The sequence below is a fragment of the Ammospiza caudacuta genome, chromosome 8 (genome assembly GCF_027887145.1).
Source record: "Ammospiza caudacuta isolate bAmmCau1 chromosome 8, bAmmCau1.pri, whole genome shotgun sequence".
NCBI lineage: Eukaryota > Metazoa > Chordata > Aves > Passeriformes > Passerellidae > Ammospiza > Ammospiza caudacuta.
Genome location: NC_080600.1, coordinates 34,221,339 through 34,246,042, shown reverse-complemented (window position 1 = coordinate 34,246,042; position 24,704 = coordinate 34,221,339). Strand labels below are relative to the sequence as shown.

The following is a 24,704-nucleotide window of genomic DNA, read 5'->3' as shown; positions in this document are numbered from 1 at the left end:
ATCTTCAGACACAGGGAAGATCCATAATTGCAGAAAAATTAATAATAGTTATTAGTGGCCACCTAACTAATAGTGGCCACCTCAGAGTTAATTTTAAAAAGCTTAAGAGAGAACAGTTAATAATCTAACCATGTGCTTATTTATCCAGGCTGGGATATATTCTCTGTTACACGTGTGCTGATTTTATATAGGAATCATTTATTGCTCTCAACATATGCTTTTCTAATTGTACTGAATACACACGCTTTATTAAACTCACAAATGAGCCCATTTATGGGTCTATGTGAAAGTAGACCCCTTCATATTTTATTTATAAGTGTGACAATAGAATGGCATTGACATAGAACATCCATTTAATTTAGAGGATTTAGAGTTGTCCTACAGACTTTTCTATTTTTTTTTGCCAGAGTCAAAGCTTTTGGGTTTTTTAATTAGATTTCTAGCCTATCTGCTAGAAAAGATAGCCCTGACAATATAGACTAATATACATTTGTCTTGCTGAGACTGCAGCCAGTGGAAGAAACAATGAGACTAGAACATGAACTTGCATTCTCCATCTTATTGGGGTGCTAACTGAAAACCCAGTTCTGGCAGCCTAAATACCAGAATTCTTAAATATTTCACTACTGCCAATTTTGCCACCAAACCTGCAGATACAATGTTTATCAAAGCCATGAGTTATTCACAAATGTTCTTGCCCATTTTGATGACCATGCTGCACAATTCAGGTTGCCAATTAGGACTGGGCGAGTGCCTGGCTAAAAAAACATGCCTGCAATTACAGTCAAGGATTTTGCTCCTCTTGTATTGTGTGGAGTAAAAGCAGTGATCACAGCATAATCAAACTAGTACTCAAAGCCTCTAGTGGAAAAGACAGCAAAAATACAATTACTGGGGATTTGATATAGAACCTACCAGAGCATTAGCTTAATGCATAATTTTAAGTGCTTTATAAAATAAAAATAAGGAGAACAAGTTAAAACCTCTGTTGCTATAACAGGCTTGACGAACAGCAGAGAAAACAGCTCAAATACACTCAGACTTTTTCCTACCACTTGAAAACAAAAAGAACACTGCACTGGTCTCTTATGGGGGTTATGCTATGCAAACTGCTAAAATCATCCACAAAACTAATGACTCAAAAAAAATCAAAACCCAAAACCCTGATTCCAAATGTAAATAACTGTCTCAACCTTCTTTTATATAAACTCTTTTAAAATAATTGTCAATGTGTGCTTATGTCCCTTGGGCAAGCTCAAGTTGTTGGTATCTGAAAGGGGAGGTAAGATTGAGTCTGGGTTTATGACAGTGGCTGCTGCCTGAATTTTCACATTGTGGGGAGGAAGCATGGATGCAGTTGTATCCCAACCCTGGGGTTTTTAAGGACAGCAATGTTCAATGACCATGTTTCTTTAGTCCTATGGCCCGCCTGATAAAAATATCTTCCATCTGGTTTCTGTATGGTTGTGCCTCACAATAGAAGGAGCTTGATTAAGCAATTAAGATGGTGCATGAAGCACATGTTTGCACTTGCTAGATATGGATGGACACATGATCACACTTGACTGCTTTTCTGTAGGAAGATCACAGGACTTAAACAAGAATTAGCAAAAGGACATGGTAAGTAGAAGCCTGCAGGCCAGGCAGGCCTTTTACTGCTTTGGTTGACCTCTTGCATCAGTTTCCAATCTATTGTAGAAAATGAATGTGTTAGCCTGAAAAAGTATTGATATCCTCCTTTCATTTGGGACTAAGAGCTGGCATGGTGAATGCATGTTTCCACCTGGATGATTTCCTTCTAACGCCCCTGGCAACTTACACAGTGAATAAAAATCTTTATTCTTAAGATGTACAAGACTTATGGAAAGTCTGAGAGCTTGGTAATGGCTGCCTAGAAAAATCCTCTCTGGTCTGTTGTCTTGAGATTCATTTGTTGCCTGATTCTGTTTGCAGAGCAGATACATATTTCAAGTTCATTCAGATTCTGTTGAAGTCTGCTGTAGCCTGGAAGAACCAACAGGGGAATCCTGTAATTTTCACAGGAGCCACACATCAAAGGTAGGAAGAACTAATGGTTTGATAAATCAATTGGGACTAACTCATAAAATTTCCTCATATATTAATTTGCTTCCAAATACCTTAAAATCCACCCCAAAAATCCTGTTACATCGTCTGGTGATAATGATTTCTTTGATCTTCTCTCTACCCTATCTACCTAAAATAGTTTATCATTAGCTTTTAGAACTTGACCAATATTTGAACCTATGTGATGTGAAAAACAATTAAAAGTCAGTTGCCTCTAAAAGAGCAATGTGAGCAAAGTATTGACAAAATGGACTTCAGCTTCTGGAAATACTACCTTGTCACCAATTTCAAAAGCCCAGAAAGGGAGATCAAGACAGACTTGCATTGGTATTGTATCCACTACATTAATTTGATTTATGTTGCTCAAAGTTCTGTACATTATTCAAACATTTCTGGTTTAATTTTCCAAGTGCTCCTGGGAATATAAAAAATATATAATGAGGACAACTAGCATCTTATTTGCTAAGATGAAAATTTCTAAATCTAGTGTCCAAGTTAGAGCAGGTGAATTCTCAAATGGCTCTTTCTCAAAGGTATTGAGTGGACTTTACCTAACTAAAATTTATGCCTTCTTTGTATAATTAGTAGCGCCCAACAAGTCATCAGGTAAGTGCTGCTGATGCTAATACACACAGATACTATTTAACAGTCCCTAAAACTACTGTGCTGAAGTGTCCTACAGAATTCATTCCCAAATGAAAATCCCAGGAAATCCTTTTAGCTGACCCTATTTCCATGTCGCCTACAGTTTACAATCAGACACTGCAAAGTCATTAGGGTGGCTGTTCTGGAAAGTGAAGAGAAACTGAGATTTCCAGTCAGCCTGGTAAGTGAGGAATGATGTAACAGTTGAGGTTTGCCTTGTGAAGAGAGAAGAATAAAACCAAAAAAAACCTGCACATACTGCTTGTGTATTTGATTCCTAGTCTAACAGTTCATTAAAAAGCAGAGCCCAGACATTCTTCTTATGGGTAAGATTTTTCACTACTTTCCTATGTACCTGATTTTTAATTAGATTTTGGAATGGAATTGCAGCTCCTACCCACAAATCTCCAGTGGGGAGCAAAATCTTAACTAATCTGTGATCCCAGAAATGTTTGCTTCTCCAGATGCAGTTTCTGAACTAAATTACAAATGTAGAAAGAGACGAATGGAGAAATAAGGGGACGTAACCGCAAAATTGGATGTCATTAATCAGTGTTGTAAGAGTTTAGTTCTGTCTTTAGAACAAAAGAAAAACAAGGTCTTAAGGAAAAAGAACATATTGCCTACTTGAATCATTCTTAGACTAACAGTTTATTAACAAGCCATGCTTCCTACATGCATGATCACCCATTAGTTAATCAGATACCTTTGCAATTACTGTTCTCCCTTAAATTCTTCCACTCCCTTGAATTACTGCATGGTGAAATGGTACATTTCATAATGAGACAGGTTTTCCAGTGCATTTTCTAAGGTCAGGCAGCAACACAGTACATGGCCAATTTCCTACAGCGTGCTCCCAATTCAGATTGGGAAAGGCAGCTTTAAGATCCTGCTTCCCAGAAATTAGGGGTCTAATCAGTGCACACTGTTAAAGGGATGTGTACTTCTGCCTCATGCAGTATATCTGTAAAAAAAAAAACACTTAGGGTTTTCTATCTTCAAGATGTAAAATATCACTTAATATGGTTTAATAGCTATTTAATATGGTTTACCAAGCAAAAATAACTTTTAATTAGTAATTCTTTCAAACTAAACTTCAAAAAGTAGTATTTATTCAATCCTCAATAACAACATCCATAGCACAAGCATCTAGACTTTCAAATAAATAAACAAACTATAAAACTTAACTTATCCTTCTAGTGAAAGTTTTCTAATAATACAGCAGTAATATTAGAGACCGTCAATTCTTCTTGTAATCCCATGTGAAACAGGAAAAAGGGATATGAAAAGCAGTTGAAAGCAGACTGATCCGGCTAGAGATGAACTGCTGCTCTGATTTTTGGAGAGAGATGCAATTATTCTACAAAGCCGTTCTCTATTCCAATTTCTATTCACTAACTTTAACCAAAAGGACCATTCAGTAAAGATGTCCCTTGTAAATACAGCATCAAGCTTACAGCAGGTTCCTACTTTCTCATGTTTGCACAGTAGTGTGGGCATGTTTAAGACGGGGAAGATCTCCCTGAAAACAGTCGCAGACAAGGGAAAGCTGTTGTGGTGCTCTGCCTTGTTGGTGAAGTACCACAAAGGATCTTTCTAAAATATTACATCACTGGAAAATTCTCTAGAGAGCAAGGTTTCTCTTTAAAGTTAGACATTAAATAAAGCCCTGTGTACACAGTCAGGGAAACCAATCCTCCCCTGTTAATAGCAGAAAAATACACTGTGGCACACGTTGCTGACCAGACAGCGTTTGCCAAGCCAAAAGCATGTCTGAATTACACTTTGCTGCCTTTTCCTATGGGGAAAGGAGAGAGTCTAGAATTATTTCTCTTATTTGTGATTTTACTTTTCATTAAAGAATTTCTTTTTCTCTTTTTTTAAATCTTAATCTAAGTAGCCCAGGAGTCGCACACCATAGAGTTACAATTACGTTTTGCTGCACGCAGTGCTTCAGGATCCACAGGGAACTCTGAAGCAGTGCCAGGATCCACAAGGAAGGCATAAAACCCCATAGACTTGGTTAGGAACACCTTATGGAAAACGAGAAGAAACCACTGATGAGATTTACAACTGTCTACCCAACTTGGGATACCAATTTCCTTTGCAAACAGCAGGGAACTGAGCATCCCAACCTCTGAGATAAATCTTGCCAGTCCCAAGCCATACTTTCCATGCTATAAGAACATCACCCTGCTCAATCCCACATGTTACCATGAACTGGTCATTGTTCTATTTCAATATGATCAAATTTTCTCATATCACAAACTAGCATGTGCTTTTATGAGCATGGGAACTGCCAAACTCTTGGTAGTGGTTTGCACATTGATTCTCTAGTGGTTAATAACAAATGTACCTCTTATATGATCTAGGGATACCTGCACACCCCCAGTCTCTGAGAAGGGCTGGGTTGAGACCACCTTCTTCTCTCTGTGGACACTAATTATGTCTCTTTCCTTGATGCAGCTGTCTATTCTCATTAAATCTGTAAAAATGTAATATTCTTGAGCATTTTCTCTGACAGATTTGGTTTAACAGTGACTGACAAACAGTATGATAGCATCAACTTTTTATTATTCATTTGGAAATATGCCTAAATTATATTCCTGAAAACATATCCCCAGTCTACCCCAGCTGTGCACTGGGGAACCCAGACTTTGGAGCATCATCCTCAGCATCTCCATGCATCCAGTGAGGATAAGGATCAGCCTGTCTAGGCTGAGACAACTCCACTCCTGTGTCTCCCATGACTTGCTTCATATTGGCACACAGTAAAGGTCTCATCCATCCTCCACAGGAGTCTAGAAGAGCTTTCCACAGACATTGAGATGCCTTGCACAATATGCCCATTACAAAGCAGACTGCAAAGCACAGCAGTTGTTTTCCTGCTTCTAATGACATCCATGAAGAGATGGCATAAACCACTTCCAAATCGCAATAATTTCTAATAGCGAAAAGGATATAACACATACTGGAGTTACTGATGAGGAACACAAGCATCCATAGTGGAATGAGACAAAAACTATTTTACAGTCTCTGCAAAAACTGTAGGAAAGAGATCACCTAAAATAAAATTTAGGATTGGCTGAAGTGCTGCATATTCCACTGACAGCTGCTGACAGCTTCAGGAGGGAGCTGAGCACGGCCTGTGCCAGCTCTGCTGCCAGCGAGACGCTCCCACAAAACCTCTCTGTCTGCTAATTTTAGCTGCTCTGAATTACTGCTCACATTAGCACATGCCTGCCTTCTCCAAGGAATTCTGCTAGTCACTGCTGCCTGGACCTCTTGGAGCATTGTGGAGCCACAGGTCTGATGGTTAAAAGGCCCATGAGGAACATGCAAGAGGTTAACACCAGGACTAGTGTGGCCAAGGCCAGGGATGGCAGCATGGGGAGGTGTGCTGCAGAGACTCACAAAACACTTCTCAGAGAGCCACTGAGGAAGAGGATGGAGAAAATGACACTGCACAAAATTTACAGCAGGCTGTGGTGCCCGCCAGCTCCCTCACCAGTGAATGGGTGCAGGATATATCCTAGTTTACAAGTTTCTGCCTTTTCTCCATCACCTCAGCTTCTTCTTCCAGGCAGCAGATGCCGGTACAACCAACATGCAAAAGCCATTTAGGACAGGGAACAATGCTGATCTAATCCCCAGACTGAGGGCCTGGACAGAGCTCAAAAGTAGAGTGTGCAGTACAGCTCTACGTGAGACAACTCAGGGGATGGGATCAGCCCCAGACACTGCCAGCACCACTGGGTGGCACTAGGCTGTGGTGGACAACCAGCAGTGGTGGCATGCATGGTGACAGGGGCTGTTTTGCTGTTTGATCCTGATTTGGAGAAATCCAAGCAGAATCCTTCCCAGGCAGAATTCTCTGTTGGAAATGCAGTGAGGTACTATGCACAACATTACTAACAGAAATACAGTAACACAGGGAGTGGCTGCACAGGATGGGCACCCATCTTGTGTGAGAGAGCCAGAAACAGCATCCCACACACAGCCCCTGCAGGGAAACTGAGTAGCACCTGAGGCTACCCTGAGAAGACAGCTGAGGTCTTCTAAGGATCTTAGCAAAGCTCAAACCTTTGGCAAAGGCCACCAAACCTTGAGGAACTCGGGTGATGCCACTGCATGGAATCACCACACATACAGGAGGCAGCTGCCTCCAGATCAGCCCTCCTGGCCCCCGCAGGAAGCACTGCCAGAGGCAGCTCTGACTTTGCTCAGAGGGTTTTAACAGCCCTCCAGTGGCTCTTCTCCCAGCAAGAAAGAGAGAAGCCAGGTGTGGTGGCACTGCAGAGCTGTGGCTGGGCAGCAGCACCTTTTGACTATTTTCAGGGCAGAGGACATGGGCAGATGGGGGCTGTGAGGAGGAATCCATTGACTGCCATCCTTCTGGCTGCTCTGAGCTTGCAGCCTGAATGCACGGCCTGAGAGGGCAGGGCTGAACCAAAAAAGGCCAGACCAGGAAAATCAAAAGGCTTGGACCTGAACTGGGTAGAGATGCTTACTTTGCTGCCTGGGAGGAGACAAAGTAAAACAGTGACCTTTTATTCCATTGGACATGTGCCCTCTGCAAGCCCTAGCCACTGACTCCACTGAAGAAGGTACAAGTGAGCTCCCACTTGGCTGGAAAACAGCCAAGGAAACAATCAGTGCCAGCAAAGGCAAATTCTCTTCCAGACCTGTGCACTTCTGTTCTATGCTAAACTTGGCCTGTAGGGCTACCCTCTGCAATCCTCAGTCTTCAGATTATTAACCCATTGAATTTGTGTTGGAGATGTTAGATGAACCAGAAAGAACCCAACATGACTTTGAAATCTTAGCATGAGATTGGCAGTAATAGAAAATTAAACTCCTTCCCCTACACTGTAAAATAGAACAATTGTCTTGGAAATAATTCAGACATAATAAATGGGGGATTCGTTCATATTAACTGTTTTCAATTGCAGATTTATAGCCTAAAATTAAGCAGATGTTGAGTGTTGAATACAATGCTTAAGAACACAATGACAAGTTGAAATCCCAGTTTCTCTGCATGTGGCAATCAGTAGCTTCAATTATTTATTGGAATACAATTAAAATATAATTAAATGGAGCAAGCTATACTTAAGAATAAAGAAATATTGTAGAACTTAGTGGGGAAAAAACAGTAAGAGATTTTCAGGTTTTCCAAAACAGTACAAAATGTTTGGATACAAGATAAACAACTTAAAAAATACTTTGCAAATCTCTTTGGAAGTTCTTTAGGGAATTTACTTTAAATAAGGAATTTACTCTTGTAAAAACATCAACCTTTATTTTATTTATTTCAGTTCTGAAACAGGGTAATGAAATCTTCATAAGCTTATTTCAATATTAAGTTAATCTCATTTCTTCTATTTCACAATAAACAGAGACTTCTATTAGACCCATATTGATGATTACTGGTAAAAGTGAGATGCAGAGCCCAGCTTACTCTGCCTTTTATTAGTCTTTAGAGGGCTACAGGAGCTGTGCAATTCACAGTACATCAACTGCCAAGCTTTCTATCATGATCTTTGTGCTACTCATCACAAAACCAGTCTGAAAACACTTGCAATGTTATGGAGCAGGACAGCAGAACAGGGCTCAGCAGGTAACCAGGCTGGGACCAGTCAGAGAGCACTCTCAGCTCCCACAGAGGGCAGAGAAAAAGAGGACATTTGCTTCAGGTCCAGAGCTGTGCAAGATGGGACCTTACACTAGCCAGAAAAACAGTAACAGGCAATGAAAGCAGGAAATAATTCGGAAACAGATACCACAGCCCTCCCATTTTCCTTAGGTTTGGGCTGATTTAAACAAACATAGGAAGTTGTGTATCTGTTTAAACAGCCCACATCTTTATACAAAACAGTATCACAGAAGCTGGAGTGACGTTTGTTTTCATGCCTCTGTGGCAAGACAGGAGTGACAAGACCTTGGTCTCTCCTGACACACCTCCTAACAGGGTCTCCAAGATGGGCACGATACAGAAACCTGTTCCAGTTCTTCAATCTGTGATTTTAATCACTTTCTTGTTGTCCCATTTTCCATGTACACTGAGACTAAATTGTTTACTTTAGCTCAGGCTTGCAGAGTGTATTTTAACAGATCACTTTACTTTCCATCTCTAACATAAGCATCCCCAACACCTTCAGTCTTTTCTCATAACTCCTGCTCTCCAGGCTCTGACAGCTCCTGTCACTCTCTCTGCACTTCTAGGAAGCCCACATTTTCTAGCAGCTTCTGGTAAATGGGAGTTTCCAAGATTGCAGCTGTAGACACTTGCTGCAGAGTTTCAACATCAATTACAGCCACTGTCCACTCACCCAGGAATAAAATGCCTCAGCAGGTTATTAACACAGCTGGAAGGAGATCAGAGATCCTCTTCTGAAGCGCTGATTTCCAGCAAGCAGTGAACGTGTAACTTTGCCCTGAGGTGGTCAGTAAGGGGACACAGGAAACAACAGAGAGCAGTGAGCTCTGAAGCCTTTCAGTAGGACAAAGTAAGAGCACCAATATTTCAACAGAAGTCCCCCAGTTCCTAACAGAGTGATAAAAACATAACACACAAATACCACATATGGTAGAGGCTGGATTTGAACTGGCTACAGAGCGGCAAAACACTCTCAAACTCACCAGCACTCATGTCAGTTATTTACTTCTAATGAACCCCTTTTTCCAAAACACCTTACCATTATTTGTTAAATTATATCTGAAGAAAATATTACATCTCCATTAGGCTCATTAGCTTCACTGCATTTTTTACTGCTGTATTTTGAAACAAGTGTATGGTGGAATAATTATCTTATCGATGGCACCAGATATTTAGTTACTAAAATTGGTATGACGTCCCTGGTGTTATTTTTTAAATAGATGGCTATTTTTGTAGATCTACAATAGCCTCCAGGAAAAAAAAAAGGCCTCAAAAGCTCCTTCTGTGCTAAGATCACATAACAGAAAGCAGAGCTCTAGGGTTTAATTCCTATCAATCAACAAAATGAGTTTCCCACTACTCCCGGCCAGAGGAGCTAATATACACAGTACCACAGGTCACCAGAGAAGAGCTTAAAATAAATCCAAGAGTGGGTGAGTATTGCTACATTCTGCCATCCCCTGTATTGTTCTGCTAATTTTACAAAGCCCTCGTCATTAAACTAATTTTTAGGGGCACTTCAGTTGTTTTGCTGATCCTAGCACCTCTCATCCAGCTTGGGCAGCTCTGAGGAGCTGTTCAAACACACAGGGCTGCCCCTTGGAAACACTTTGCTGCTGTTACGCCTTGGATGTCCCCCAGAACAGGGAAACATTTGAGCAGCTTTTTGAACAGAGCACAAATAAAAAGTAGATGTCTTTAAAAACACAGGCCCCTGAGGCATCTCAGGTTTCCCCTCTGCAGAGAGCACAGAAGATTGCTTATCTTGGCTCCAGAACAGATTGATGTGCTCAGCCGGAAGGTTCACTCTAGCTGACAGAGAACATTTCCTTCATCGTATTGCTTCACCATGCGAGGAGATAACTCAGCCTAATCATATTCTGTCTCCTTTTTATCCTCCTATAGCCTACGCATAACTTAATTCCTAATTCCAAAGGGCTCGCAGAGGAGATTGGCCTGGTGCTAGTTTCATTTACACACATATAAATCAAAGCTCAGTTTACTGGAATAGATGGCACTGCACTGGTGTTAAAATAGAAAATCTTCAGCAAGGCCAGAAAATTCTCCCTCAGCTCCCCCGATCATAAACACCATTTCATCCTAGATTCAGTCACGCCCTCCAAATTTCTAAACATTGCATCCATTTAAATTTGCATGTAAATAGAAGCTATCCTGAGTCACAAGAAATACAGCTTTGCCTACCCAGAAAGCATTAGTGCAAATGTAAACCAAGCAGAAAATGGCAGAGTGGTGGCAACTTGGCATCCATGGAATTTTCTTTACATGTAATGAATAGTGTCTTCGTTCCTTAGTAACTAATTACAGTGGAACTGCTTTGAGAAAAGCACCTTGTGATGTGCCTGAAAGAGTAACGTAGGACACCGAACCAGGGCTGCATTAGTTCACAGTGTCAGATACCCACTCACAACCTCCTCCTCCTACCCAAAACTGCAGGATCAGGCTTTTGAACCTTCCAGGAGCCTTAAATTACCCCAGGCACTGTGGACTGAAAACTTACCATTTCGGGATAGGAACAAGCAGTGTTCCTAGATCTTCACCCCCAGGCAGTAATCCTCCACCACACAGGAAACCCCACTGCCTGCAGGCACCTGCCTGGCTGTGGCTCCCAGCTGCATGAAAGCCCTCACTATTCTGCTCTAACTCAAGCACACATAGCTGCTTTCAGAAAGCACACATTATTATTCTGGTTTTGAAGAAGGAGCTGCAGAAAGCTGAATCAGAAATTTTGAAAACTGCTAGCAAGACCCTGGTTTCACTTACCCTAATCTATCATCACATTTCATCACCAATCTCATACCTGCTCCAAGCTCCCAGCACTGTGCCACCTCTGCCCCCTCCATTAAGATATAAAACAAGGGTTAAGTGACAGATAGTATCAATGTGGAGAGCAATCTGTCTCACTCAGAAACCAATGCACCAGGAATAAAGAAAGAATTATTATCCTTGTGTCAATATGATAAATTACAGTCTCTTTTTCCTAAAGAATTTCTACTTTTTCAGCTAGCACAGAAAACTCTTCTTTTAGCACTCAACATTCAAGCAGTTTCTTCTGACATCCTGTTCAGAATTTCTGTTAATGAAATTGTTTATTTTGGTGGATGGCCGATGTAGTTAGTAGCTACAGCACTCATCTTGGAATAAACATGAACTGAGAGCCAGTGATAGGAATTCCAACTGTTCCTTCCATATATTTGTTTCCAAAACATAAATAATTTTGAAAGCTCTGCTGCTTGCCCTTGTTAAAGTGAACAAAATGTTTAGGGAAAATGAGTTTTCAGTGTTTCCTTACACCACACAGGTTATACAATCCTACGTGCCAAACCCATGAAGTTTGTGGTCACATTTCTCCCCTAGAGCAGCAAGTTCACAGCTGTTGCACCAGACAAAACAGAACTAGGAAGAACTGGGAGAAATAACCTCCTGATCTACCATACCCTCTCCATAACATTTATATCAATGCCAGAGGCTTGTCTATACAGCAACAGAAGAATTTTAGAAAAAAATTGTATGTCTTATAGTGCTAATGGGAATCCATTAGAAAACTTTTCCTCATATCTAGCCTAATCTTTACTTGCTTTGGTGTAACATATTTGTTTGTCTTTGCCCTACAAACCATTCATTTTTCAGCATGACAACATGCTTGCACTTTTCACTCTCTAGACTGAACAACCTCTGCCCTTTTAATCTTTCCTTGACAGGCCACATTTTCAAGACCTCTGATCATTCTTGCTTTTTTCTCCACACCTCTCAATGTGCAATCATCCCAAGAAGGAGACAATACTCCAGTTAATACCTCCAGGGGTCCAATCTGCAAGGACCCTTGGGAAGCCAGTGAAAGTGCTCCAGGCATAGCCAGTCTCTTACTGCTGGGTACATTTTCATGACAGGAGATTGCACAGAGGAAAGGATGTTCTCTGGTATAACTAGAGACACACTCCAAAGGCTTCACACACCAGGACAGAACAAGGCTTTGTAGTGACCACCAGGATGAGAATGGTTTTTAGTGTTTCTAGGAACACAGGCAGCCAGGTCTTGTATTGGCTCCTTCACGTAGTTCTGACCCCAGGTTCTGCATCATTACAGAAAAATCACTGCTGCACTGATCCAGAGTGAGGCAACTAAAAGCACATCAAAGACTGAGCTAATTGATTCAGTTGTGTTACAGTGGGGAACACAAAGGATGCATCTTTCTATTACTGCCACCTCCATGAGGGAAGAGCAGTTAACAGAAAAGGTTGACATGTTAGAAGGTCATTTTTGCTCCACAATTGCTTGGAACCCAGAGCAATGTCACATCTTCATATTGCAACCATGCAAAAAATGATAAGATGTAGGGCACCAGTTTCATTACTGCAGCAGCTAAGGGGAAATTGCCAAGCTCTGGGACACATTCCCAGGGAGTGACCTACTGCTCCCCCAGCCCCACAGCATGTCTGTAAAGTCTCTCAGAACATGGTTGAAAATGGAGCTGGCTAGAGGGTGAAATGAGAGGAAGCAGGAAGAAAAGCAAACAGACTCACTTATTAGTAAAACCTTGATGACCAAAAGTTCAACAGAGCAAAAAGTGCATCACCAGAGGACTTATGACGTCCAGGAAACAAGCACTGGCAGATCTGGTACACATGGCTGCATTTGCTCCTTTGCTACTCACTCTGCATCCTAGTGACTAAGTCTCCAAACAGCCCTTAGCCCTCTTCCATACCAAACACAACCTTTGTCCTCTGCACATTGCATGTTTAAGGAACAGAGTGCATTTCCAAGAACCTTACCTCCTGACCTCCAGATGCAGCCAACCCCTCTGCCCTTCATGTCTTAACTTCACACTCTTTGCCAAAACATGAACATTGTTAATAGCTCATGTTCCAGGGGTTTAAAAGAGAAGGAGCTCCTGGGTGGCACAGGATGTGTTCCTGCAACCCTGAGCATCCCTTGTCAGTCCCTCACCTGCCCTGGAGTAACACTCACATCAACAGCTGAGAGTTTTGGGCAAGAATATTTGACAAGCCTAAAAATAGGAAAAGGAAGCCGGATGAGGGCATATGTAGGCTCACTCTCTGAGGCTGGATCAGAAACACCTCCCTGGGCACTGAGCCCTATAAATGATCTCCCAAGGCTTGAAAAAATAAATATGCTCTGGCAACACACCTTTCCTCCAGTATCCCTGGGAAAAGGATGGGGACTTGCTTGTTGGAAGAGAGCCACAGAGACTAATGCGGGGAAAGGTGGTGGTTTACATTCAGAACAATTTGAAATGCCTTTCTTTGAGAGCTCCCTCTTTGGTCCACCCATGTACTTCTCCACCCTGAAGAAATCTCTGGAAAGTACTGGAGCAGGAATGTCTGCCTTCTTGTTCAGGCACTCTGTCCTCCCCAGCAACTACAGCCCCCTACCCCAGCTCTCCCAAACCTCCCACAAGGTATTAAAAAGCAACAACAGACAGCAGGCTCTCTCCAGCTTGCTATATTTAACTGCAGACCTCTAAGCATTCCTGCCTTTGCACTCCTTTAAAAGAGTTGCACAGAAACATGGAGAATGAGAGCTGCTCCTCGAGGCTGTGAGGAGCCTGAAGCCCAGGTTTGCTCCCACTGCCTCCTCACTGGGGGCTCCTGCGTTGCCTCGTGTGCCATAAAAACCACCGGAGCGCACACAGGAGGAGGAAGGGAACACTTTCGTTCCTCCGCCCCAAGAACTCAAGGTACTAAATGTTAATACTTGGAAATCAGCAACTGCCAAGAACAAGATCCCCACCCACCTATCCACCCTAAGCTTTGAAGTGTTTTCTTTCCAGCTTTACCTTGGCACGCTGGCCAAATAAGTCACAAGTTTACGAAGGTCTTCCTGCCTTATTCTGTCATGATTGCTGCGGGCTGGGAAGGTCAAGACCGGACCACCTCGTTTATCACGGCCACCTGTGGAAAATAAAGGATTTTTAGAAAATCAGACAGGAAGCACACATCAAAAAAACTACGTGCACTGAATTGATAAATATAAATTACAGCACATTTAAGAGTCTGCGCACCCGTTGTAGCTTTCAGACTTGCCTAATCGAGGAAGACAAGCTTGCGTTTGCTGGAGCTCCAAATGGGGGATATAAGAAAAAATTTAAAAAAGCCCACACAAGGAAAATTGCTACTAGCACTTCTTCTTTCACCTAATCCCATCAAATCTAATATATCTGCCACTCCAAGCAGGAGATGCTAGTGAAATCCTACTGTGGGGATAGTTTTAAACTGGTCAAAACCAAGAAAGTGAAAGCATTTTTCACTGTTGCTAAGTGTGTTGCACTGTTCATTCCAGGATAGTTTACCACATCCTGCCAGTTTGAAGCGATGTATCCCAGTAATATTTATGCAGCACAATGTTCTAATCTATCAAGTACTTCATTTGATTTAAAATTATGATTAGAGCTTCATGTCTTCTCAAAATATTTGGGGGGGGGGGGGGGTGTTCCTATAGCTTTCCTGTCTTAAAAATCACTTATTTTAAACAGTCAGTGTCTGCCCCTTTGTCTTTTACAACAATTATCTAAAGGATTGGCATTAAAGGAATAACTCTACCCTGAACTGTACAACCACAAATACAGGGGCAAATATAATCTAATTCTGCAGCACCTTATTTTATTCTCTCCTGTAAACAAAGTTTAAGAAGAGTGAAACTGAAATCTAGTACCTCATTCAATGTTTAGTTCTTTCTTTACATATTATCTCAGGATTTCTTCCAGGAATTGTGTTGTTAGATACATGTTTGCACTGTTATCTAGGGAAAAGTTACAGCTAAACTACAGCTCAAAAAGCTAGTACAGAACTGCAAGGACCTCCCAAACAAGCTGCAAAAATGCACATGAGTTTGCACTTCTCAATGGAAAGTATAATCCCTTTAACCGAAATATCACTTCTGAGAAAGGAAACCCATGTGCTTTCTGAGCTAATTTACTTGGCCAACAAGAAGAAAAAGCTACACAAGGACATGAACATCTCTGGCACTGACTCACACTTGTGCTCTCTCATTAAGAACTTGGGACACCTGCAGTCTGTGCTACTGGCACATTCTTGTTACTATATATACTTTTACTTAAAATACAGATAAGTCTTAATTGCTAAATTAAAAAGAGTTTGTCTAAAGAGTTTTCTACAGCACTGCTGCCTGTACAAGACAGAGTCTCTTACACAAACTTCATCTATACAAATAGAGATACCACTAGCACCCATGGTTTTCAGTGGATGCAACGCACCTGAAGGATTACACTGTGCAAGTCTCCATTGGAGCCAGGTTGTGTCTGATTTGTCCAGAGATACAAATGGAGAGGCAAACAACAGATGTCATCTTTATTTTGAGCCCTCATGCAGACAGGGGTACATATGGAGTACAAAAACTGTCCTGCCTAATCTCCACCAAAATCTCTGTCCTTTCTATTTGCCTTTGGCTTTACACCATGAAGATGAGGAAGGTCCACTGGAATTCAGTGTCACCTTGGCAGATCCATGCCTCTGCCACATAGCATGAAAGTGGGGACATAATGTAAAAAAGGATTCCATTTACAAGGAAATAAAATCATCTAAGTGTTCCGACCTTTTTATGAAAAAAAGCTTCCTCATTTTAAGTACATTTTCCCTTTGTTGAGATTGTTTCACACACCACATCAATGCCAAACCATTATATCATGCATGATATGTGTCCAACAGAAAAGCAAGCCAGCCTATAGAATGGCAAACCAATACAAGTAACTAGAGCTGGAGGGAAATTCTTTTTCAACACAAGAGGCTTTTCAAGGTTTTGAAACATTTCCCATCATATCTAGATGTAACCAAGGTTTTCAAAAGCTTCCAGATATTTGCTGAAGCAGAGACCTCAACTTGAACTGCATCCCAGAAGAACACGCTACCCGCTACTCATTCAGGCTCCCTCTCCTTCATTCACAATCATTTAAATATTTGTACAACGTGGAAAAGCACTAAGATTTGAGATCAAAAGACTCCAAGCCTACATTTATAATCCTCTCTGAGGATATGAAACACCTGGAAAGGGCCATGAGCTTCCCACAGCCCAGCAGCACTAATCACTCTGATGCTGCTCATTCACCTAGGCTTCATAAACCAAAAATTGTGTTTCTGGTCAGGGACTCCTTTAACACCTACCATTCCACCAAAGTGAGCTCCACAAAATAAATAAATATAAACCTGTGCAAATTCTGGTAGGCTGAAAACATGAAATCAGAAAATTCTTGATCCTTTCAGTAACAAACCCAAAGATTTCAGCTACAGAAAAGAAAATAGGATCCAGAATATTCCTCTCCTGTCTTTGCTTCAGGATAAAAACTATCCCTCAACAGTTCATCTAAACTGTCCCCAGGGGAGCAGGATAAATAAGGCTCAGGCACAGGGTCAGAAGTTGCCAGGACAGACCTGAGAAAATGGGTTAACTCTCATTGGAGGAGGAAGGTTACATGCTGACCCAGTTGGATGTTTCTGGATGATGGAAGGATAAATAGGCACCCAGACTGATTCCTTCTAGTCTTACAGCACACAGAAACAAGGAGACTTGGGTAAAATATCAAGACATGCTAAATTTAGAAACAAACGTTTCTCATTTGTGATAAAAGTGCAGCTCTAATCTTTGAGCAAAAGAGTGAAGTTATTACAAATATATCATACATATTAGAATCCTTCAGTTGCTTCCTTCAAGTCCATGCAATCCTAGTTACTGAGAAATCACTAATTTTTAGGAATGCCTACATAATTTACAATTTTACCAAGAGCCTGTATAAAGAAACATCAGATTTCTTCTAAAACAAGCTATTAAACACTAATTAAACACTGTATGCTTAATTCACCATTAGACTTGCAGAGTTCTGTGACTGTGGTTTACTCTCTTAAATACTGATAATATGCAGAGTTTTTGTCACATTTTGTAACTCAAAATCTCTGCTTTTCTAGGAATACTGAAGGGGATATTGCCACCATTGAACATGCCTACATAAGGATGTTCATCTCCTGTAATGGAGCTTGCTAAGAAGTAGGAACACACAATAAAATAGAAGAAAACCTGGCATTGTCTGTGCAGGGAGTCTGTCTATACCATTCCTTTTCTTTATTGTTAGCTTTTTACTGAAGGGAATATTAAAGTACTAAGAGGGGAAGAAGTTCAGCCCAGATACCACAGTGAATCACTTGAAGAACCAGGAGAAGAAATGAGGTTTTCTGACTTGATCCACTGTTTTGGAGCTTCACAGTGCTTGAGACTCTGCTTGTTAGTAATCCACTCAGGGAGCCAAATCCTGCCCCAAGTCAGCCATGATCTCCACACCAATTGTACATGCACAGTCTTCAGAGAGCTACTCAGCACATTGTTTAAAAAGACAATAAAAACTAGAAGGAAGCCAGGAGTCTCAATTGCTCTAATCAATAAGTCCCATCTCCTGCCTCCCCCTGGACTCGAAGAACAGTGATGAAATAATCAAACATGTCATTAGGCTTGCTAATTACAGTTATTAAATGCTAAAACAAACAGCTGATAATTTCTTACTGTTTTTCAAGTTGGGTTTTCATGAGCTTTGCTCTGATTTAGAGAGGCAAACAGATGGTCTGGTTATTAGTGCTCTGGAAAAAAAGATTTAGAAAAACACATGCTCTTCAGGGCACAGAGTACACTGAGAACAAATATTTAGCCATATATGCCTTGCATTTCTCCTACAAAATCCTTTGTTGATGGCCTTTCCTGTCAGTGGCTTCTTTGCCAGTTCTTCCCATCTCCCTTCTTCTATCCAATAAGAACCCATGGCTAAATTCAGGGTTTATTCCCAGAAGTAAGATCACATAATTCTTCCTCCACAAATCATCCAGGGGACATTGCAGTGATGGCACAAGACATTGTGATGCATACCACATTAGAAGAAAACCTTAAAGAAAGCTCAGAAACCTGCATGCAGGCAGGCAGCACAGTTAGTGGCCTTCTGATGACACTTTGCAAGTCAAGCCAGCAACCAAGAGGAAAGAGACTCCAGTGACAAGATGCCTGTTCTGGCAGCTGCCTGAACAACTCTTAGTGGTGGCCCCAAAGATTTCTGCCTACAGTGGCCCCAACTGCCCACAGGTAAGCCAAGAAATTGGCCATCCCAAAGTGTTTGTGATGTGAACTCTGTGTATAGGCTTTACCAGTCTCAAAATCTCTGTGTCCTGAGGCACAGCCATCCCTGTTAATACACAATAAACTGAAATTCCAGCTATGTGTAGTCCTGTTGAGGACAGGAAATTATTAGTTTCCGTTAATGCAGACTTCTTGTATGCAGCAGATAATGATTTTATCAAGCTCTGTTTTCAAGCTGCATCTCTCCAGCTCTATCAGCCCTTCCACCACGATCCTTATCTGCCTGCAGAGATCCACATTTAAGGGTTTCAAACCCTCTGCTTCCTTTCACATTCTCTTCATAAGCATGAATTCACAAGGATTAGCCAGAGACACAGGCAAATGTCCACACATGTAAAGGTTCCCAAGAACCTTGTCTAACATCCTGCAGCACAGCAGCAGCGGAAACAGGAGCAGCACACGGTGTCTCTGGCTCCTGTTCAGATGTCTACTGCAGTTCAAGGGAATGCACCACTTCATCTGACCCTGCAGATCATAAGCTGATCAATCTTGATGCTGAGACTCTGCTGAGACCATAAGTGAGTTTCCAGAGGAGCTGAAATAATCCTCATCAGGTATTTCAGTCCAAAATATGGTGAAAAAATGAATTATAATGAAGAGAGCCAGGAGACAGACGGAGCTCAGTTGATGTCAGGCGCTTCAATACAGTGATAAACAATACACTCTGGATTTCTAAATCTAACTGACAGACTTCCTAGGAAAGGAAAGTATCAAGGAATTGGTATCCAGAGTCTTAGAATAACATTCCTTTTTCTGTCATAGCTGAGCTCTGTGAGTCTGCTTGCTACTGGACTTACTGTGAGCAGTCTTCTGTACTAAAACTCCTGCAACTTCAAGACAGACTAATTTGTTGCAAGGGTCATACACAGGATTAGCTGTGTGACCACCCTCCAGTTCAGCTGGTTCCAATCAGGTGATTTTAGTGCAAGTGATGGAAATTTAAGCTCCCACAACAAGGCAATTAACACAGGCGTAGTGCAATCACCAGGGCCTGATCATCCACAGTGCTGCTCTTTGCAGCATCCATGTCTCAGAGTCAATTCCCCAAATCAAATTTTAATGGCAAGATTTCATGACATTACATTTAGGGTTAATGACTCCAAAAACAAGGCTAATTGTTCTCACCAGATCTCCTGGCAGAGCAAGTCAAACACTCTAGATGGGATGCCCAGAGCAGCCACTGAGTGATTCCTTTTCCTATCAAGTAGATTTGTCCTGCAATCACCCAAAGCCACTGCATAGATTTGAAGAGACAAGCTGTTGTGTCTTGTAATTCAATTTCACCGCTTTATGCAAGTATTTTGGGGTTACTTCTTTAATTTTAAATGTATACTGGCCAATAAGTCACAGCACACGGTTATGCCAGTCACTGCTGATAGTGGAGCAGACACTCCAAACCCACACCCCAGGGCACAGGGCTGGAAGCTGTACAGAATAAGGAGCAACAAAGAGAGGACAGATTCACCCTAATAACACACTCTTTTTCATCCTCATTTGAGACAAGAATGGAGAAATAGTCAAGGAATGCCATGTTTTTCTAATAGCAGATTTTCCTTTTTTGAACTCTGTTGGTTTCAAACTACACCAGGGAATGATATGAAAAGGAAGATATTTTTCTGTAACAAAATATAGAACTGTTGATGTTTCACTTGAAATTTCCATTCCAGAGGTAAAGGAGAATGGAAACTTTTCTTTTAAATCAAAACTTTTTGTGTAAATACAAAATGTTTACATCACTCAAAAATTAGATATTTTGGTTAATTTTATTCCCAACCCAATACAAATTCCAGTGTCCACAAACCAGCATTTGTGACCTCCTGAAACAAGGATGTGAACTTTTTCAGTTCCTAGAGGCACTGGGGGTCTCATTTCAAGCCTTTTTCTGAAGACTGAAGTGCATCTACTGAAGAAAAAGTAAAAACATGTACCTCAACATGTGGTATCTCTGGCACTAAGTGACCTGTTGTGTCCTTGGGAAGGTCAGTGTCTTCTTCTCTGAGCTTTCCTCTTTCATTAATGCTGCTGGCCTCAATTTGGTGGAACTTAATTGTAAAGCTGTCCTTTCTTTAGATCTATTTACTTTGAAATTCCTTCTCTGAAAGACCTTTCAGGAAATCTCTGCTTTTCCTTAAGGCTCTCAGTCATGTTTAGAGGTTGCTGTGACCCAGATCATGAGGTTCCACTCGAGATGTGGGGCTGGGGACAGTGGGCTACCAAAGGATGGAGATGGCTGAGCTGTTAGTGCATCCACTTCTCCCTGCTCTGTGCCCTTTGGTGCCCAAAGCACGCAGGAAACCCTCCTGCTCTGCAGACACGAGCTGGGAGCTCTGCTTGTCACAGCTGCAGCAGCTCACCAGCTTATTACACCCTTCTGCTGCTGATTCCTCTGTGCTCAACCACGCTCTCAGAAACCTGGCCAGCCTCCTCCTTTGTACTCCTGCCTCGGCTGATGAACAGACAGTACCTGGGTGACAGCGGGAGCCCACGCTCTGCCGAGCCCTCCAGGGAGCGGAAATACCGGGAAGAATCCTGAGAAACTCTTCTGGGTGGGATGTGGGGAAATGCTTTCAGCAAGACCCATGACATCAGTCAACTACCAAGCTTTTTATAGCCTGAGCGCATGAAAATTTCCATGCATGGGAAGGAAACATGGTAACAAATTCCCTTCTCTTTCCTGAAAGTTCATACATTTTGTTCCATACTGCCTTGATCAATAGAAAATCTACCATAAATATAATCAAGCAGCTGAACAACGCCCCAATTTACACCACTCTTCTAAAACAGAGTCTGTTTCCCAAGAAAGACTATAAGCCCAGTTTCCAAAATATTTCACCACCTCTCACTGAAAAAAAAACACCTAAAATAATCTACAACCTGTTTTATGTCTTCTCCTCAGCATTCATCTCCCTCTTAGAATACAAAAATCAGTCTCTGGCTTGTAACTCATTCCCTTACGGCTCCCAAAACCATTCCATTGCTGGAAGCAACACACTTAACCACCCAGGCAAAGCCAAGATTTTATGAGTGTTTAGACAACAAGCAGGTGGCCAAAGCCTCCCCCCTGCCAGCTCCCTGCTTTATCTGCTTCCAGGAGGTCAGCAATGGAAGCAATCAGCCATGGCTGGGATGCGCCTCACCCACCACTGCTCAGTCCATGGCTCTGCATAGGAGCTGTGGAATGGGATTCAGGTATTCTTTAGACACACGTGAACTTTGTTCAGGTTCAGTCTAGCTCATAGATGAGATCACTGGAAGAAACCAAGAACCAGTTCCAGGAAAAAGTCTTGATATTATCCACCACCCCTCAACTTTCCTGCGGTGCAGGGATGCAGATGCAGAGCCCTGCGCCTGCTGCTGGCTCAGCTGAGGGGAAGTGCCAGGCACAGAGCCCCAGACAGCACTCAGGCTGGATGAATCCATGCCCAGACAGATCTGTATGTCAACTCTGAAATTAAGTGCACTTGTGAGAGCCTGAGTGCTCCTGTGAGATGACACGGCTGTGCAGGCAGGTCCTGTTGTGCCTGCTGTGGAGCAGGCAGCAGCTGCTCTGCCTTGCCTGCCTGTTCTGCCCTTCTGCAGGGTCCAGGTGTGGAGCATCCACCACACTGGAACACAAAGCAAAGCAAAGACCCTGAAGGGTCTTGTGTGTTCTCTGCAAGTTTCCTGTTGAACCACAGACAAACAAGCTGGTGAGCCACAGCTGATGAGAAAAGCAATAAACTCTGTAACTGACATGTTCAGCTGAGAGTTTTTGTGTGTGCTGATAAATTCTGCTGGTGTAAGGAGAATCCCCTTGACAACTTTACTGTACTGTTATCATTAAAATTAACTGTAGTATTAAACTATGAAGAAGATTCAATAAAACTCTCCTGTTCCTAAAGGAAGCATGATTAAAACACAATGTGCTCCCAGACTCTGTGCTAACTACAGAACTTTTTGTTGTTGTTGTTGTTGATCTTGGAAAAATCCAGGTATTTGATTTTTCTTTTTTGTCAAAATTTTCTTCTGTGCTCCAAGAATACTCTAGGAAATTATTCCATTTTAATTAAAAAGAACCTGAAATGTTAAAATAATTTCCTTAATCTGCTTTATTACAATAGTCATGGGGAACATTGGGCAGTACTTACACTGTGGGCTGGAAGGGGATGCTGGGGCTATTGCATTGAACACTAGCAACTCAAATTGTTCTGCAGTAAAGGGAATTGCTGCCCATAGTCATTGCATTTGGAGCCCATGAAGAGGAGGTGTAAATCCTAGGACCTCTAGCTGTGTCAGGAACAGCACATTTTGAGCAGATCTAAGTCTGGAGGCTGGTGAGTCTATATGGAGCAAGCTGTACCCTGCCTGCAGTGGATCATGGTGTGAAAGCCTGGGGGATTGTGCTGGCACTGCTTATTTAACACCCCCCTCTGCAAGGCAGCCTTGGCACAGGAGAGTGTCTAACGAGCTGATGATTTGATGTGAGACCCTTTGGCTCAGAGCTGAGCACAGGCACCATCAGTGCAAGGGGCTACATAAACAATCCAGACAGGTTGTCATTAATAAATATTCCATGAATTACCAAATGATCCTGCAAGCATTTCCATGCAAAGCAACAGCAGGAGCCAAGAACTAAATTGCAGTACAGTCCCTGCATAAATTCCTCCCCTCCACTTCCCCAGAGCACCCAGTTCAGTTTTTGTGTCTCAAACAAGTGTGCAGGTACTGTGCTATGTTTTTATGACTATGCTCCCTTCTTTGGGGCAGTGAAAGCCAACCATGTAAACATTTCAGGACATTCAGAATGAGACTGCAGTGCAAGATAAAGCACTCCTGCATGTGAGTACTGTTGGGATAGTCTTGGGTTTTCACAAAAAACTTTTGGTGTTTTAGATGCTTCCCTCAAACTCATGGATTTTGATGTAACTGATGAAAGTTTAGTCAGCATTTATAGATCCTCAAATTGTTTCCCCAAGTCACAGCTGGACTTGTGATCTGCAGGCTATTTAACTGCTAAAATATGGGAAGACATCTCACAGCAGCTATCAGTGGAGGGGAAAGCTTTTCTTGCCTGGATGACACATCCATGGCACAGCACAGTGATGAACCCCATCCTTATGGGACTGGGGGCTCAACTCCTGTGGAGAGAGCCAGGGAGGAAGAGTCCAGGCACCAAGAAGCCCTGCTGCAACCTCCTCCCTTCTGCAGTCAGCATTACTGTGGAGACAAAGGAAACAAAAAAGCAAAGACTGCAAACAAGAGGAGCTGGCTATTCTTGATGGAGGTTTTCTCACTGCAAGCAGCCTGAATGGTTTGTAATCATCAGAAATGCTGCCACTGGAAATACCCTGGGTTTATGCTGCCAATTTGAGTGACTTCATGCAAGATTCTGATTGCTTCAGACTTTCTCTTCCCCCTCTCACTGACAAGTTGTAATTCACACCAGAAGCAATATCATCTAAGCTATTCTCAAAGCCTCTTCCATATTGTCTAGTCCTCACCCACCCCCAGATCCTTGAGATTTGTCTTCTGAATGAAGGCTGTAAATCTTTGTACAGAATGGTAGGAGAAGTTTGAGCATCTGAGTTATGTAAATGCAGCATCAATGGTACTTTTAACTGCAAGCTGATTGGGACTGTAAATGGAACACCAGTGATTTATAAGCCCAAGTGCTTCCTACATACAGAAATTGAATGATATTCATTGACCTTGAACCAAAGGCAGGATCCCTGAATTGTCCTCCATGCTGAGACAACCCATATCTGGGCTGGAGCTAAGCAGCTGCCTTGCATCCTACCTGTGCTGCTCATTTACCCTTGCCTCAGAATATGAAGAAAATGAACGTGGACCAGTTTCCAATGCTCTGAGTATTACTTGACAGTCCTGGTCCACATACAGCCCTTTTCTTACCAGAAGAGCTAATTTAGGTACTACCAAGTTCAAACATGAAACCAGTCCCTTGAGATTCTGCAGCACCATAAGGACCAGGATGTGGCAGACAGTGGTCACAATGGGCTGGAGGGATCAAGGAAAGGTGTGCTCACCTGACACAAAGGCCACTTTCTCCTTCAGTATGGGAAGGACATCAGCAGCTTTTAAACCATCATTTCGAAAAGAACCTGCAAAACAGAAAAACAGGAAAGTTACATTAAAAGAGAGCTCCCAGCTTCAGGGA

At 42.1% G+C, this 24,704-nt stretch overlaps 1 protein-coding gene across 1 annotated transcript in view; it reads right to left on the bottom strand.

Annotated features, from left to right (window-relative positions):
- KALRN (kalirin RhoGEF kinase) overlaps positions 1 to 24,704 on the bottom strand; it is a 466,558-nt gene that overhangs the window by 289,144 nt on the left and 152,710 nt on the right. The window contains exons 2-3 of the mRNA XM_058809387.1: positions 24,574 to 24,648; positions 14,202 to 14,316 (exon numbers count right to left, since the gene is read on the bottom strand). Coding sequence (XP_058665370.1) covers positions 14,202 to 14,316; positions 24,574 to 24,648 — 190 coding nt within the window. The remainder of the gene's footprint in view (positions 1 to 14,201; positions 14,317 to 24,573; positions 24,649 to 24,704) is intronic.